The sequence below is a fragment of the Nannospalax galili genome, unplaced genomic scaffold (assembly GCF_000622305.1).
Source record: "Nannospalax galili isolate Female #2095 unplaced genomic scaffold, S.galili_v1.0 scaffold471, whole genome shotgun sequence".
Taxonomy (NCBI): Eukaryota; Metazoa; Chordata; class Mammalia; order Rodentia; family Spalacidae; genus Nannospalax; species Nannospalax galili.
The window spans coordinates 161,869-178,676 of NW_008330333.1; the positions used below are offsets into that span (position 1 = coordinate 161,869).

Here is a 16,808-nt window from a genome sequence, read left to right on the forward strand (position 1 = left end):
TGTGTTGAAGAAGGCAAGGACCCCACTTCAGTTCCCTCCTGCCTGCCCAAAGCTCTGACCAGAAGGACCTGTTAGGTGAGGAGAGGACCTGGCTTAGCACTGTCACCAGCTCAGGTGGACAGTGCTGGCACACATGGTAGGGGGAGCCACCCACCCTCTGCTGGACATGTCCTGGTATCCAGGTTTCCTTGTACCAGTGTAGAAGAATGTCTGTGCTTTGGACAACACAGTGAATGATGTCCTGGAGCTGCTGAAGGTTTGGGGTCAGCTGTGCCTTCCTTGCCCCGACTCCCCACAGCCCCAGCTTCCTACAGATTCTGTACCTGGAAAAGTAACTTCAAGGGGGGAGGCCCTCTGTGGGATGGCAGAAAAGGTGGATGGATGGAGCTCTAAAGATGAAAAGCTCTGTACTGCCTTCTCTATACTTCATACATGGCTGAGAAACTTCTAACTAGTGATCTGAAATTTCTGATGTTTGTAGCAGGCCCTTTCCAGGGACCTGGGAGTGAGTTCTCCTTGACCTGTAACCTATATTGTCTTGGATGAGGACAGCTCTTCTATTTGTTTTAGACAGAGTCTGTCTATGTAGCCCAGGCTGGTCTCAAATTTCTGGTGATCATCCTGCGTCTGCCTTCCAAGTGCTGGGATTACAGGCATGGGCCACCATTCCTGGCAGTCCTTTCCCTTCAAACCTAGGAAAGCAATGAGGGGTTGGCCACAGCCCACATAGGGCTTCCTACCCTCTCTCTATCCTCTCTCCCCTACTCCCATGTTCTATGTACAGACACTGAGTATTTCAGTTGAGCTACATTGTTGGAGCAGGCAGGATTAAAGCATAAAATACATAAGCTGTCCCACAGGCCTTGTTCTTGGCCCCATGGGAACTGGGTCAGGCCATGGGGAGCAGAGGAGACAACCTCTACAGCCTGGTGCAGCAGCCAACTGGAAAGAGCTTGAGCCTTAGTGGTCTGGGAGTGAACATGAAGGGGACAGGCTACACTGTTGTCCCAGGAATCTATTGCTCCTCCCCTTGCTATCCCCAGAACTGCAACAGTTCAAAAAAGCCAACGGATATGGGCTCCTGAGGTTTGGTCTTGGCTGTGCCACTGATGACACTCCAGTACTGACTATTCAGCCTTGTAGATGCCCTAGAGGGGCCACATTGGATCCTTCCTGCAGCTCCTGGGGTCCCCTCTAACTAGGTTTGCTCCCTCAGAATTTGCTTGGGTGCCACTTTGGGCTCCTCCCACAGACATTCTGAGTCCAGGATCCTGTCCATAGCTGTGTATTGTATGTGTTTGCCCCTCCTGATCCCTATGCAGTGGCCTGGGCCTCCTTTCATGGCTAAGGATGAGTTTGTCTTGATTAGCCTTAATTGTTAACTTGACAAGCCTAAAGACATCTGAGAATCCTCAGTTGAGTTACTGCCTGGGTCAGGTTGGGCATGTCTGTAAGAGATTGCCTTGGCAATTAGTTGATGTAGGAGGCCTGTCCACTGTGGGTGGCACCACTCCTCAGGGCTGTGTACAGAAGTTAGCTAAGCATGAGCCAGTAAGCAGTGTTCCTCCAAGTTTTCTGCTTCAAGTGCCTATTTAAGTTTCTGCTGACTTCCCTCAATGATGAACTGTGACCTAGAAGTGTAAGCCAAATAAATCCCTTCCTCCCCAAGTTGCTTTTGGTAGAGTGTTTCATCATCAGCATGAGAAAGAAAACCAGGACAATCCTCCTAAAAGGATCTGGTTGTGACAGTCCTCATAATTTGTTGGCAGCTTCATCCCGCTCTTGAGAAGACAGCAAGTTCTCTATATGTACTGATGTAGACTTATTTCATATGTATGTCTTATATAGCTGTCCCCCCTGAGTCAAAATACCTTTTTTAAAAAAATATTTTTATTTTATGTATATGAATGTTATGCCTGCATGTAAGTAAGTGTACCCATGTCGTGAAGTGCCTACGGAGGACAGAAGAGGCTGTTGGATCCCCTGGAACTGGAGTTATGGGCAGTTGTTAGCTGCCATGTGGGTGCTGGGATTCAAACCCAAGTCTTCTGCTAGAACAGTCAGTGTTCTTAACCGCTGAGCCATCTCTCCAGCCCCGAAATACCCTTTTGTACCCTTTTAAAAAGGTGGGAATACCTTAGAGACAAAAGTTATGCAATTTGGGAGTCTTAGACCCACTGAAGGGGTACTCCAGTTGCCTCATACTGCATCCCTGTTCAAAAATGGAAGAAGCCAGAGTGGTTGGTGTCCCTATTCCCTATTGGCAATTTGGGTAACCCCTTCAGATGATAGTGTGATAAGAATAGGAGGTAGGAATTGGCTAGGCAGTTAGGGTAAAAAGACCCCAAAGAAATGTAGCCAGTTTCTTGGCTAAAAGTCAAAATGTCCTTGGGCCTGGTAGCTTCATACTCTGTTCCAAGGCCAAAAATGTCAAAGTATTTGGGAGCTTGTATCTAATCCTTAAAAGATTTTAGAGTTACCTCTTCAGAGGGCGGAATGTTGGAGGGGGAGGGAGTGGGCATGGATTTGATCAAAACACCTTATATGCATGTATGAAATTCTCAAAGTTTTTGTAAAAATTAAAAAAAAAAAGGTGGGGATACTGGGCATGGTGGCACATGCCTTTAACTCCAGCACTTGGGAAGCAGAGGCAGGGGGAATCTCTGTGAGTTCGAGGCCAGCCTTGCTACATAGTGAGTTCCAGGCCAACTGAAGCTATAGGGAGACCCTGTCTCAAAAAGACTAAATAAACAAATAAATAAAAATAAAAAAATAAAAATATGGGGGTTTGGGAGAAGGGGAAGGAGAATCATTAAAACACACAGTTTGAAAATATAATGATATGGGGCTGGGGAGATGGCTCAGCAGTTAAGAACACTGACTGTTCTTGGAGAAGACTCGGGTTCGAATCCTAGCACCCACATGGCAGCTAACAACTGTCGGTAATTCCAGTTCCAGGGGATCCAACAGCTTCTGTCTTCTGTGGGTGTTGCATGACACGGGTGCACTTACCTACAGGCAGGCAATACATGTATACACATAAAAATAATAAAATATTTTTAAAAATATATAACGCCTTATATTCTCATTTAAAAGTTTTTCTTTTTGAGACAGGGTCTCCCTGTAGCCCCAGCTGGCTTGGAACTCACTATGTAGACCAGACTGGCCTTGAACTCACAGAGATCCGCCTGCCTTTGCCTCCCAAGTGCTAGAATTAAAGGCTTGCGCCACCACTCCTAGCAAAAATTTTTTTTTTTTAATGTCAAAAGACCTGGGTGTGGTGGCACACACCTTTAATCCCAGCACTCAGGAGGCAGAGGCAGGCGGGTCTCTGTGAGTTCCAGGCCAGCTGGGCCTACAAGGAAACTGTCTCAAAAAAGACCGAAAGAATAAAAAAATGTTATCGAAGGAGAAAAATGGCAGATTCTTAAATCTCTAATATGGGCTTAGATCAAGTTCAAGGATGCCTCCCTGTGGCAGGGCTCTTGGGCAGGTGTGGATGTGGCCAGGTAGCCATGTTCTCTCTGGACTCTATTTCCTAGCACTTTCGACAAGAGTTCAATTCTAGGCCAAACCCAGAGACTGCAGACCTGCTAGTGAATCATTTCTCTTGGGCAGTGTTTAAATCACTTGGGACATGGTCTTCTGGGCATGCCCCTGAAGGATTCTCTTAGGTTAACTGAGGTGGTTAACTTAGGTTAACTGACCTGTCCACTATGGTTTGCAATGTTCCCTGGGATCATATCCTGGACTTATAAAATGGAGATATTGAGTTGAGCAGAAGCATTTGTTGCTCTTTATTTGATTGTAGATGTAATGTGACCAGCTATCTCAATCCACAATGGGAGTCTAACCTGGAACTGTGAACCCAAATTAACCCTTTCTTAAGTGAAACTTTCGGCATGTGTTACTCAGACTGTGATCATGCCTCTCAGTCTTTTTCTGGACAGCCACAATATCTTCAGTGTATCTTCAAGAGATGGCCACTCAACTCTATAGTGGCCCCTGACTGTCCCTAGTGGTCCCTGACTGTCCTGTGGCCAGTGACTTCTCAAAGGCAAAGTTTTCCTAAAACTAAATTCTAGAATGCAGAGATTTCTAGAAAGTCACAAGAAGTAATAGTGCATAAGAGGGACTCATGTTGAAAAAAATTCTGGAAATTTTCTGTGTGCCTATTGGTGATGTTGGAATCAGGGGTCCTATACTAACCCACATAGTTTTCTTGGTTGTTGTAGATGGGATTTGTTAATTGGGCAGTTATCTGACCTGCTTTTTCACTTATCTTTGGGCTTTTTGGGACCAAAGATGGTTAATCATTTTTTTTTAAATCATCTTTTTGAGACAGGGTCTCCCTGTAGCCCTAGACAGCCTGGTACTCAGTGTAGACCAGGCTGGCCTCAAACAGAGCTCTGCCTGCCTCTGCCTCCCAAGTGCTGGGGCTAAAGACATGCAATACCACACCCAGCTTTAATCTTGTTTTCTTTGAAAAGATTTATTATGTTTCTGTGTGTGTGTTGTATGTGTGCCTGACTGCATGTAATGTGCACTACCTGCATGCAGTGCCCATGGAGGCCAGAATAGCCAGGGTCCTTTAAAACTGGAGTTATAGGTGGTTGTGAGCACCCATGTGAGAACTGAACTCATATCATCTGCAAATGCAGCAAATGCTCTTAACTGCTGAGTCATCTCTCTGGCACCCCTGCCCACCTTTTTTGAGGCAGAGTCTCATGAGGTAGACCAGGCTGGCCTGGAGCTCACAGTGATCCACCTGCTTCCGCCACTCAAGTGCTGAGATTAAAGGAATGTGACACCATTCCTGGCCATTATAGTTAATCTTGATGACTGTCAACTTGATTTAGACTCACTATAGAAACAAATGTTTGAGCATGTATGTTGGGGAGTTTCTAGATTGAATTAATTTAGGTCTGGTCTCAGTTGCTGTTTATCTCCCTCTTCCAGCCTCCTTTGCTTGGCCCCCTTCTTGGCAGACTGAGCCAATGCCAGGAAATGTGGGTGGTATCATTCCATGTGCTAGGGTCCTGTACTGAAAAAAAGGAAAAAGCAAAGCGAGCTGAGCACCAGTGTTCCTGAATACAGATGCAATATGACCAACCATCTCAAACCCTGCCACCATGACTTCCACCACGATAAGCCTACCTTGAACTGTGAGCCAAAACAAACCCTTAAGTTGCTTTGTCAGGTATTTTGTTTTTAATATTTCATTATATGTGTATTAGTGTATTGCCTGCATGTATATAAGTGCACCCATGTCCTACAATGCCCATGGAGGTTAGAAGAGGGCATCAGATCTCCTGGAACTATAGTTACAGATGGTTGTTAGCAGTCATGTAGGTTCTGGGAACCCAACTGAGTCCTCCAAGAATAGCCAGTGCTCTTAACTGCTGAGCCAGCTCTCCAGCTCCTTTGTCAGGTATTTTATTACAAGAAAAGTAGCCCAGGCCTGTTCCTTTACCTCCTAGATTAAATTAATCTTCACCTCCTAGCAGTAAATCCTGTAAGCTTCCTCTCTGTTGAGAAAAGCCAATTCCTGCTTTTGTTTATCTGAAACTTGGTAATGAGATCATTGTATTTGAAAATTGGATTATGGGACAGTGATCGAGTCCCACACCCCCTCCCTCTCAGAAAATGTGTGACTCCAAGACTGATCATGTCCCTTCAGCCTTTATTTTCTGGACAGAATCACAATATATTTAGTGTATCCTCACGAGATGTCCACTCAGTCCTGTAATGATCCCTGACTGTCCTGTGACCTCTCGAAAGGCACAGAGTTGGGAACAGAGGATTGTGCTTCAAGTCTGGCCACATCTTTCCTGTGCTGCAGATCCTGTGGGATGACACCTGGCTCAGGATCAGCTCAGCCTGGTGTAGTGTCCATACCCTAAGGAACACTGATGCCCAGGATGCATCTTCAGATGCACTGGAAGCCAAGGTTTCAGCACCTAGTCACAGCCGACATCTTCCCTTCTTGGATAGTGATTTGCAACTTTTCTGCCCATTCATGGAAGCCTGGAGGTCCATGTTGTAGCTAATCCTTGTTGGCTTCCTTTTTCTTCCTCAGTGAAGCTTAGTAGCATATGTAAACCTGGGTACTCTCTGTGAGCCAGTAGAGAAATTCAACCCCCTTCCCCAGGCCAGCTACAGTCTGACCTGGACCAACTTTCCATCTAAAGACCACAGCCTGTCTGCATACACTGCAGGGTGGCTTTGGGTCTGGGACTAGAATTCCAGAGTCTGCCTTTAGGAGTGGATATCTGCATACTGATTCCAGCCTGTAGGCGTTGACACATTTGGTCCAATCTCTGCATACTGCCTTGATTTTTTTTATGTCCATCATAGAAAAGAATGATTAAAAATAAAGGAAAAGAATAACTGGGGAGGAGAGGATGCACAACTGAGCACTGGCTTGCCCCTTCCTTGCCTGGTGCCCTAGAGGCAGCAGACAGGTCCTCATCATCCTTCCTCAGTGGCAGGGGGCTGCAGGTGGGCAAAGCTCAGAAAGACTTGCTCCAGAGAGATCTGGCTCACTGAGTAGTCGTCCACTCCATACTTCTCCTTGGCCTTTTCCAGGATACCAAACACCTTTTTGAAACAGAAAAGCTAATGGTAAGTGAGCCCAGGGCTCAGGTAATGAGACCTCTGGCAATGGGAAGCTTCCCTCAGGCCCTACCATTGCCCACCCCTGTCCTACAGCCCCTGGAAAAATCAGTCCCGTGAGGTCAGCCATGTTCCTAGGAGAGGACACAGGCTGTACAGGGGCAGTAAGGTAGAAGCCAAGCTTCCTCCTGGTTCTGCTTTCAGCTCAAAGCATGACCTTTAGTAAACTGGTTTCCCCTCTCTGGGACTATTTCCTTTCATGCAATTGATTCCTTTCACCTCAAATATTTTATATATAAAAACCTAAGCCTGGTAGATATTAGGCTGAGTGTTAAAATAGAAGGTAATTCTACCCTGAAAAGAGCCTGGGATCATATAGAAGGGGGAGCTCCTAGGGGGTGCTCTAGAAGTCCTTCCTAGTCCCTGCTAGGACCTTGTGGGATTCTGGGGTCTAGACTCACCTTTGCCCAGCTGAGGTCATGGCCAGATAGATGGTAATGGACCATGTCTTGGTGCTCATCTTCTAGGATGCTGCCTGCACAAGAGACCAACATGTTCCCAAGTGGGTCAGTCTAGGAAGATGACTGGGGGTCTTTGTCCCAGGGGTCAGCCATGTGGCAGTGGCTAATAAGCCTAGAGAGGGGCCCAGGGTTCATCTAGCATCAGCACACACCTGGGAAGGTCAGGTCCACAAATGCCTTGAACTCCTCTAGCACTTCTTGCTGCCCTTCGCTCCGGACCTTGGCCTGCAGGGAGTAGCCACTGCCAAACTTGCTCTTGAGGTGTTGTGGACTGCCCAGGCACTTGAATTGACCCTGTACCATGATGGCCAGCCGGGTACACAAGGCCTCACACTCCTCCATGCTGGAGAAATGGGAGAGGCCTGAGATAGGGGCTCAGGGAGGCTGATACCCACCCTGAACGTGAAAGGCTTGTGCAGACAGGAAGGTATCTATGTCCAGATCAAGCCATTCCTGGATTCCCCATGCTGAGTGGGGCCCACATGCAGAGCCTGGGAAATTTCCTGGTAGACTCTGTGCTAGCAGCTGCCGTATCTTTTGCTCACTGGTCACCCCAGCTACCCATTCTGGCTCTTACTGACCACTGATACCCAGGCTCACCTGTGGGAGGTGATGACAATGGCCTTGCCAGACTCACGGGCCCGGGCCACAGTGTCCCAGAGCAGGCGCCGGGCGACAGGGTCCATGCCAGTGGATGGTTCATCTAGGAAGATGACTGCAGGCTCTCCAATGAGGGCAATGCCAGTACTCAGCTTGCGCTTGTTGCCACCACTGGTGATAGATGGGTGCCACCAGGTGGGAGGCAAGACCAATAATTAACATGAGCACCCTGGGTACTAGCAGAGGCCTATGCCCAGTGACTTCAGAACACTCCAACAGGGGAGAGATGAATGGTACTGGAAAGCCCATTGTATAGGGCTAGAGGTACTAGAGGGAATTGTGCCCAGGGGTCCTTTGACGTGGTCAGGCAGATGGCCTTGATTCTGGATGGCAGGAAATGTCAGGGCAGCCCTCTCAAGAGGTAATTCTTGAGTCATGCTATCAAATCTTGTATGATCCTGGAGCCATGAGTGGGAGCTTGGACCACTGACCCATCATTACCTTGAGCTCTAATATAAGACAGACCCTAAACTATCTTGAAAAGGGTCAGGGATGATCTTACAGAACAGGGGCTGAGTGCTGGTCCCACCTGTAAGTCTTGACCAGTTTGTTGGCATGTGGCTCCAGGAGCAGACCCCGAAGTGTGTTTTCCACATAGGCACTGATGAGGCGTTCTGGGATGCCTCGGAGCCGTGCATACATGACCAGCATCTCCCTGCCGGTCATGTGATCTAGCAGTGCATCAAACTGGGGGCAGTAGCCCATCCGCTGCCGGACCTAGGTTGGAATATGGTGTAGAAGGGTCAGGTCTTCCAACGAAAGACCACAGCAACCACCAGCTGTGGTGTCTGCCTCTCTCCTGTCCTCAATCTCTTCTAATGAGTCTGTTCAGAGTTGTCTAAGGAACCACTCAGGCCCTGGTGACTGACCATAGGCTGAAGTTCTCTGAGCAGCACCCCAGAGAGGACACATGGAGTGGTTCATGGAGACTCTAAGAGGTATCAGATATGGGTCAGCAAGTGGTCCAGCTGAGAGCCTGGTCCATGGCAGGCAACTGTGGAGGTAGGCTGGTTGTAAGAATGCTTTCATTATTATACAAGTGTTTACCATGTAAAACTTTATAGCTGATAACTGATTACACACTCCCTCAGGTATTATTCATCAGGTATACAGCTAATAAGCTAGGATCTTTTTTTCCTTCTTCTAAGAGGTGTTTACTGATAGTGTTCTTGTGATGGGCATTATTCCTCAGATGTGCCTGGGTTCTGAAGAATCCAGAGATTAGACTACTTTTTTTCCTCCTTGGAGCTCTAGAGTCTGCTTTTGGTTGATTTGGGACAATTTTTAGCCATCACCTCTTGGCTTATTAGCTCTCCCCACTCTCTCCATTCTGAACCTCAGGTTAAATGTGTTTAGCACTGCTCACCTTCCCCCTCATTTTTCCTCTGGCATACATTTCTGATCTTTAAATGTAGCAAACTATTTATTTAAATTTATTGTGTATGAGTGTTATATCTGCATGTATGTAAGTGCACCTGTGTTGTACAGTATCTGAGGAGGTCAGAAGAGGGCATTTGGATCCGCAGAGCTGGAGTTACGAATGGTTGTTAGCAGCCATGTGGGTGCTAGGATTTGAACCTGGGTCTTCTGCAAGAGCAACCAGTGCTCTTAACCACTATTTCTCCAGCCCCCAGCAAACACTTTTATAACTTAGGCTACATAATTGCAAATCTAAATCTGAATTTGTTCCTTCCCTAAATTCTATGTCTTCAGATTCAGGTCATGGTGTTTGCTTGGTTGCTTGCTCTGCTCATAGACCACAACACAGTGTTTGGAAATTACTAAAGCTTAGGATAAGCCTTTCCTCCAAAGGGCATACTTGCACTCTGGGGCCTGGGGGTGTCACAGTCCAGAGCTCCTTGTCACCAGCTCAGGAGAGGATCTACCACCCTTCTCAGGCTTAGGCTCATTCACTTTCCTTTTTCTGGCTGTTTGGCACACAAGGACTCCATATTGTTCCCAGGCACTGGTGAACACATGGGCTACCCCAGTCCACCCTCACTCTGTGGGTTCAACCCAATGTGGCAGAATCTGTGGATGAGTCCTGGGTCTTCTTTCTCTTACCTATTTAGGTCTCCAAACTCACACTTGTGTGTCCCGGACACAAAACAGTTTTGGGTGGATGGAGGCGGTTTAGGTCATACTTCTTTGCTGGCATTTCTCTCTTCTCCACTACTTTAAGCATGGTCCCACAACACTGCCTTGTCCTGATGTCCACACATGTTGCTGTGCCCAATGTGAGCCTGAGACAGGCATATCTGGCCAGCTCCAGCTCAGTAGGGCATCCCCACTGTACCTACCTTCCTGATGTCAGAACCGATACTGTAGCCCCCAACAAAGGCATCCCCTGAGGTGATGGTCTCCTCCCCAGTCAGCATTTTGAATGTTGTGGTTTTCCCAGCTCCATTGAAACCCAGCAGACCGAAGCACTCCCCTTTTTGGACTGCAAGGGAGATCCTGTCCACTGCGAGAAGTGGTGCTCGCTGGTCATACACCTACAGGGGGCCAGTCAGAAAGCTCCAAGTGAGGAGGCCTGAAGACACTCCAGACTTTGGCCTCACTCCCCACTGGAGCTCTAGTGCCAGCCTGGTGGCCAGTGGCAGGCAGTGCTTGTTACCTTGGAGAGCTCATTGATGAGCAGAGGCACGTCGAGCATGGAGTCCAAGCTAGGAGCCAGGACTCGGCTCCTCTCATCTGCCACATCTTGGTCCTCAGGAAGCACCGATGTTCTGTTTTGCAATTCTGCCTGATTATTTGAGATGAAGACCGCACATATGAATTCCAGCTCCATGGGAAGAAAGGGAGGGGTCAAGGTTGACATGGGATACCTAGTAGGACTACAGCCTTTGAGATTTCTCACCCCAGGTTGACATGGGATACCTAGTAGGACTACAGCCTTTGAGATTTCTCACCCCAGTCCTCAATACATGCACTCTTGACTTTTACAAGAGGCAGGTGGCCTCAGAGGCTGAAATTAGCATCCAGGAAACAAACCACCACATGGGTAGTAACACAAGAGCTGTGTAGGACTCAAGGAGAAAATCAACCATCACTGAGGTGAAGGAAGATCCTTTTTTTACTTAAAAAAATTATTTTTCTTATGTGTATGAGTGTATTGCTTGCATGTAAGTAAGTGCACTGGTGTTGTGCAGTGACCTTGGAGGTCAGAAGAGGGCGTCGGATCCCCTGGAACGAGTTTTGGACTGTTGTTAGCTGCCATGTAGGTGTTGGGATTTGAATCTGGATCTTCTGTAGGAGCAGCCAGTGCTCTTAACTGTTGAACCATCTCTCCAGCTCCTTTTTCACTCTTAATGTTATTTAATATTTGTGTGTGTTTCCTTCATCAGAGTGTGTCCATGCCATAGTACATGTGTGTAGGTTAAAGGGCAACTTTGGAGAGTCAGTTCTTCTTTGAATGTGTGCTTTAAAAAAATCTTTTTAAAAATTATTTTTAGAGGCTGGAGAGATGTCTCAGCAGTTAAGAGCACTGGCTGCTCTTGCAGAGAACCTGGGTTTGAATTCTAGCACCCACAGGGCAGCTAACAACTGTTCATAACTTCAGTTCCAGGGGATCTGACACCCTCTTCTGACCTCTGAGGGCACTGAAATGACACTGGTGCACTTACATGCAGGCAATACACTCATACACATAAAATAAAATTTTACTTATTATAATTGTTATTATTTTTGGCTTTTTTGAGACAAGGTCTCCCTGTTGCCCCAGCTCACCTGGAACTTGCTATGTAGACCAAGCTAGGTTCGAACTCACAGATATCCTCTACCCCTGCCTCCCAAGTGCTGGGATTCAAGGCCTGTGTTACCATGCCCGGCTTTTAAAAAAGTATTTTTAATTATGTGTGTATGTCTGTGTGTGGGCACATGCACATGAGTGCAGGTGCCCATGGAAGCCAGAGGTGTTGGCTCTCCCTGAAGCTACAGTTACAGGTAGTTATGAGCCATTGAAGTGGGTGCTGGGAATTGAACATGGGTCCACTGCAAGAGCATATGCTCTGAACTGCTGAGCCATCTTTCCAGCCCATGGAAAGATGGACTCAGTTCTCTCTTCCAGAAGGAGTTCTGGGGATCAAATTTACATTGTCAGACTTACATGGCAAGTGCTTTTACCTGCTGAGCCATCTTGCCACCTCATTTCTTCTTTTTATTTAAAGAGACAGGCATCACTGTGTTGTCTAGGATGGCCTCAAATTTTTTTTTTTTTTGTCCTTTTGAGACAGGGTCTCCCTGTAGTCCCAGCTGACCTGGATGGAACCAACTAGGTAGACCAGGCTGGCCTTGAACTCACAGAGATCCTCCAATCTCTGCCTTAATTTTCTTTCTTTTTTTTTTTTTTTTAAATACCATTTTTATCTTATGTGTATGGGTGTTTTGCTTGCATGTATGTAAGTGCACCATGTGCATGCAATGCCCTGGAGAGGCCAGAAAGGGGTGTTGGATCCCTGGAACTGAAGGTATGGATGGCTGTTAGCCACCATGTAGGTGCTAGGAATCAAACCTAGGTCCTCTTGGAAGAACAAGTGTTCCTCACCACTGAACCATCTCTTTAGCTCCTGGCCTCAAATTCTTGAGCTCAAATAATCTTCCTACTTTGTCCTCATGAGTAGCAGACTACAGCTATGCACCACTAGATCTGCTTGGGAAGACAGTACATGTGGAGAGAACTCATCTTGGAAAAGTTGTAATATTTCAGAGTAATCAATTAATCTGGATATACAACATGATCCCAACAGACTGTTTTATGGAGGAGTTAACGGAGACATGAAGTGTATCTGAAAAAAAATGTGTGGAGCCAGTGAGATGGCTCAGTGGGTAAAAGTGCCTGCTGCCAAGCCTGATGGACCTAAGGTTCCATCCCAGGACCCACATGTTGGGAGTCTTATTTTGTACCTCTGGTTTGTTTAGAACTCAGTATGTAGACCAGGCTGGCCTTGAACTCATAGAGAGATCTGCCTGCCTCTGACTTCCCAGTGCTAGGATTAAAGGCCCTGCAAGTTGTCTTCTGACCTACACACCTACACCCACACCTATACACACACACTAATTAACTAAAAAAATGAATGTATGTGGTAACAAGTGGAATGGCTGCCTATTTGGCTGGGCAGCCCATATGGCCCTAGGTACAGTCTCTGCCAGGCTGATGCTGTAGCATTAGGGTCTCAGGCCTTGTGGTAGCTCTTGTAAATGATGAGGGCCGAGACCCCTCTCTATGCTGTGACAGTGCACTTGGATCTGGCTGTATAGGTAGCCAACACCATATGTTGGCCATGAAGAAGCCTGACAAACAGGGTGGGCTACCCAGGGAGCATGAGCTTCAAGGCTGGCCTCACAGGGAGGCGGTCCTTCACTGGCTTAGGCACAAGCAGAGAGCATCTGGACAGCATTCCTGAGAGGCCAGGAGCCACTCACCAGTGTCCACCTCCTCCGGAAGGCACAGATGAAGGTCCTTAGTCTCCACAGCAGGTTGGTCTCAATAAGGAAGAGCAGGGTGAGGTAGATACACCCTGAGGAAGCCATGGAGGTCACAAACCTGCCGACCCCTGGGGTGCTCCAGGCGTAGAAGTTGTCTTGGTACTGGATGTCTGCAGGGCAAGGAGCAAGGCTTGGCCCCTGGCTGAGTGCCCTCCCTTCCAAGACCCCAGCACTTTCCTCAGCTTCCTAGGCTATACAAATTCTCAGCCCTTCCATCAAAACTCTGCTCTAATTCTTGAGGGCATGCCCCGTGTTTGTCAATATCAAACAAGGGCCTAGACGCTTTCCAGCTCTGGAGGAATTTTGCCATGTGAGGTGTCCCTTGCATATTTGTGACAAGGGACCAATCACAAATCACAACCTTGTCTGTTTCTCACACTTGCAACCTGAATTGGGACTGGGCTGAGATGTGAAAATGCCCAAGTCACATCCCCCCTATTGGCACTCAAGTTTAGAGAAGGGACAGCCACATGATGAGCAGTTATAAGCCCTGTTCTAGGGTAATGATCAGCAACAGGGGGTGGGGGTAAGGGTGCAGGAAGACTACACTGGCCAGAGGGTATGCAGGGCTTTGTAGAGGTGACTGCTAGGCTGTGTGTGGATGCATAAAGTAGATCATTCCAGGCATAGGTAGGACCCCACAAAAATAGGGCAAAGTGTTAAGCCCCTGAACTTGTGAATGTGACTTTGTTTAGAAATCAGATCTTTCATGGGGTATGGTGGTGCAAGTCTTTAATTCCAGAACTTGGCAGAAGCAGGCAGATCTGTGAGTTTGAGGCCAACCAGAGCAGTCAGAGATACATAGTGAAACTGTCTCAAAATAAAAATTAAAAAATGAGATCTTTGAAGATGGCATTAGTAACAGACCTTAAGGGGTGATACTGGATTTGATTGGCAGGAAATGTGAAACCCAGAGATACAGGAGAGGTAGCTGTGCATAGACAGAGGCAGAGGTATATTGACATAGCCACAGCCAAGGACCCTGTGGAACCATGAGAAGGGAAAGATTTCCCCTGAGTCTTTGGAGGGTGAATGGCCTTGCCTACACTTTAACTTTGGACCTCTGGCTTCCAGCCTCATGATTAGGTAATGTGTCTCTTGATTAAGCCATAGGCTGTGGTTCTCTGTTCTAGAGGCTACAGGGTACTGGAACAGGTGGGAAGAAGAGATGCCTAGATGCAGGCCCAAAATGTGTGTGCAGGAGTAAGGGGCTAATGTGGGATTTGGGGGTGATGTGGGCAAATGTCTGGTCATTCGAACATGGGCCCTGCTATTAATGTTGAAATGTAATTCTCATTGTGAAGAATGAAGAGGGTAGGAATTTGATTCAATTAATGGTATTCAGAGGTGAGGTCTCTGAGAGGTGATTAGGATTAGATACATTCTACAGGCTAGAGGCCCATGATTGAACTCCAGTGGCTTTAAAGGATAGGTCAGAAGACACACATGACTTATTTTAGAATACATGATACTCTGCACTGTTTTGGGACTCTGTCAGGAAGACGGCCATTGCCAAAAGTGGGTCCTTGTCCTTGGATGGCCATAGACCAATATATACCTCTTTGCTCTATAACTTAGTCTTTGACACTGTGTTATAGGGAACAGAAAAAAGATTAATATAAGAGCCTTATCTTGGGGATGTTCTGGCTGCTCTAGGTGTGAGCTGAGGAAGGGACTACCCAGGGGAGCCATCTGGACACTCACTGTACTTCTTGCAATAGTGGGTGGCAACCTTTGAGGAAGTACAGTACCGCTGTGTCTCATAGTTCTCATAGAAGCTGCTGACTGCCATCCCCAGGCAGTGGTTGGGCAGTACCAGGAACCCATGATCCAAGGTTCTGGAAAGTTCTTCTAACTTCACAGCTATGAAGAGGTTCAGACCAGTTAGTGTTGGAGGACATAGCATACTTGCCTAAGGACAGATCCAGACAGGGAAGGTAAAGTCTCAGGTATCCCTGCAAATCACTCAGCTAGGATGTAGCCTGGGCTGGGCCAAGGAAAGTGGTCTCTCCTAGTGTGGTCCCTGGGGAATGGAATGCTGCAGGCAACCCCTCCCCCAATGTGCTGACTGGGCAGAGGCTCCTTGGACAAAACATCTAAGTGGGCAACCAGTGGGCTAGGGTGGTGTCCATGCTCCCACCTGGGATGCGCATGATAGTGACCATGATGAAGGTGGCGATGCCCGACAGGATGTTGAATATGGTCAGCCTGGTGTAAGCCGTGGATGCGGCAGAGAAGAAGAAGCTCATGAGGTACATGAGGGGGATGATGGCCCAGCCATACAGCATGAGTAACAGCAGCATGTCGGCCATGTGGCCATCCCGTGTGAAGGCGTGCACATCGAAGGCTCGGAACACCACCTGCAGCAGCACAGATGAGGTAGCTCAGTACACAGGCCAGTGGGCAGCTCCCCAGGGACAGGGAAAGAGACTGTTGGGAGCAATCAATGGTCCTTGGGCCCTGACTGGCCATCCCAGGCCAGATGTCTTTGATCACAGCACAATTGCTGTCAGCCCTGGGATCTCTCTGAGCAGCAGTTTCTTCTTCTTCCTGTGGCTGGTGGGGCTGGAACCAAGACAGCTGGCTCAGGTCCTGCCTACCCAAGGGAGGTTAAGGGTAGCAAACACCTAGTGTTTCCAGCAGTCCTCTTGGATCAGGAATGGGCTATGAGATGGACTTCTCTGTTGGTCCTGGTTCTACAAGGGGACCCCAGGTGAGCTCTTTGGGCTCTACAGGGTGGGGTCCAGCATACTCAGCACTTACCAGCAGCAGCAGACTGGGAATGAGGAAGGAGATGAGGTCCCACAGCAGAGCAGAGAGCCAAAAAGTAGCCACATGGACACCGCTCACAAACTGGACGTGCTTGGCCTGGACAGCCCTCTCACTGACTGCCAGGATGGAAAACGTGCTGGCCAGAAATGCCATGGCAAAGAGCAAATTGAGGGCAATGTCAAATCCCTTCCGGCCCCTGTGGAGGGCAGAGCACAGTATGTCTGGGTAGTGGGAAAGATTGTGCCCCTGGTCATTACCACCTAAATCCACAGACAGTAGCCAAACTGCTCAGTGGAGAAGGGGGAACCACAAAGCTGGGAGAACCACAAAGTTGGGAATTCTTACTTCCTGAGGGTGATTCCTCCCTGTGTCCTGAGTAAATGAGGACAGCATTCTCCCCCAGGCTCCTTTCACAGGTCTCTGTGCACTTGGGGTCAGTAACATCTGTACTTCTGCTTATCACTGTGTTCTCTGGGAACCTCTGCCTGCTCTCTTTAACACTCCTAGTCAGATCTCACTGCCTAGTGCCTGGACCTCTGCAGTGAATTCAGCATCCTGTCTTCTACAGCTAGTTGCCAGCAACACCTAGAAATAGGCTCTGAAGGCTTTACTACAGGGCTTTAAAAAAGCTCTAGGTAGCTGGGTGTGGTGGTGCACGCCTTTAGTCCCAGCACTTGGGAGGCAAAGGCAGGCAAATCTCTGTGAGTTCAAGGCCAGCCTGGTCTACATAGTGAGTTCAGGTCAGATGGGACT

General features: G+C 47.9%; 1 protein-coding gene across 12 annotated transcripts in view; it reads right to left on the reverse strand.

Annotated features, from left to right (window-relative positions):
• Positions 1–5,663: 5,663 nt before the first annotated feature.
• The window catches only part of Abca3 (ATP binding cassette subfamily A member 3), a 61,780-nt gene continuing 50,635 nt past the window's right edge, over positions 5,664–16,808 (reverse strand). For 10 of the 12 annotated variants that reach the window (XM_029569720.1, XM_029569704.1, XM_029569701.1 and 7 more), the window contains 11 exons: positions 16,047–16,251; positions 15,424–15,643; positions 14,988–15,146; positions 13,221–13,393; positions 10,414–10,581; positions 10,097–10,291; positions 8,326–8,513; positions 7,737–7,907; positions 7,289–7,479; positions 7,077–7,150; positions 5,664–6,600 (listed from right to left, as the gene is read on the reverse strand). In XM_029569720.1, coding sequence (XP_029425580.1) covers positions 6,472–6,600; positions 7,077–7,150; positions 7,289–7,479; positions 7,737–7,907; positions 8,326–8,513; positions 10,097–10,291; positions 10,414–10,581; positions 13,221–13,393; positions 14,988–15,146; positions 15,424–15,643; positions 16,047–16,251 — 1,873 coding nt within the window. In that variant the 3' untranslated portion in view covers positions 5,664–6,471. The remainder of the gene's footprint in view (positions 6,601–7,076; positions 7,151–7,288; positions 7,480–7,736; positions 7,908–8,325; positions 8,514–10,096; positions 10,292–10,413; positions 10,582–13,220; positions 13,394–14,987; positions 15,147–15,423; positions 15,644–16,046; positions 16,252–16,808) is intronic. The other 2 variants (XM_029569726.1, XM_029569724.1) reach the window with 1 other exon arrangement.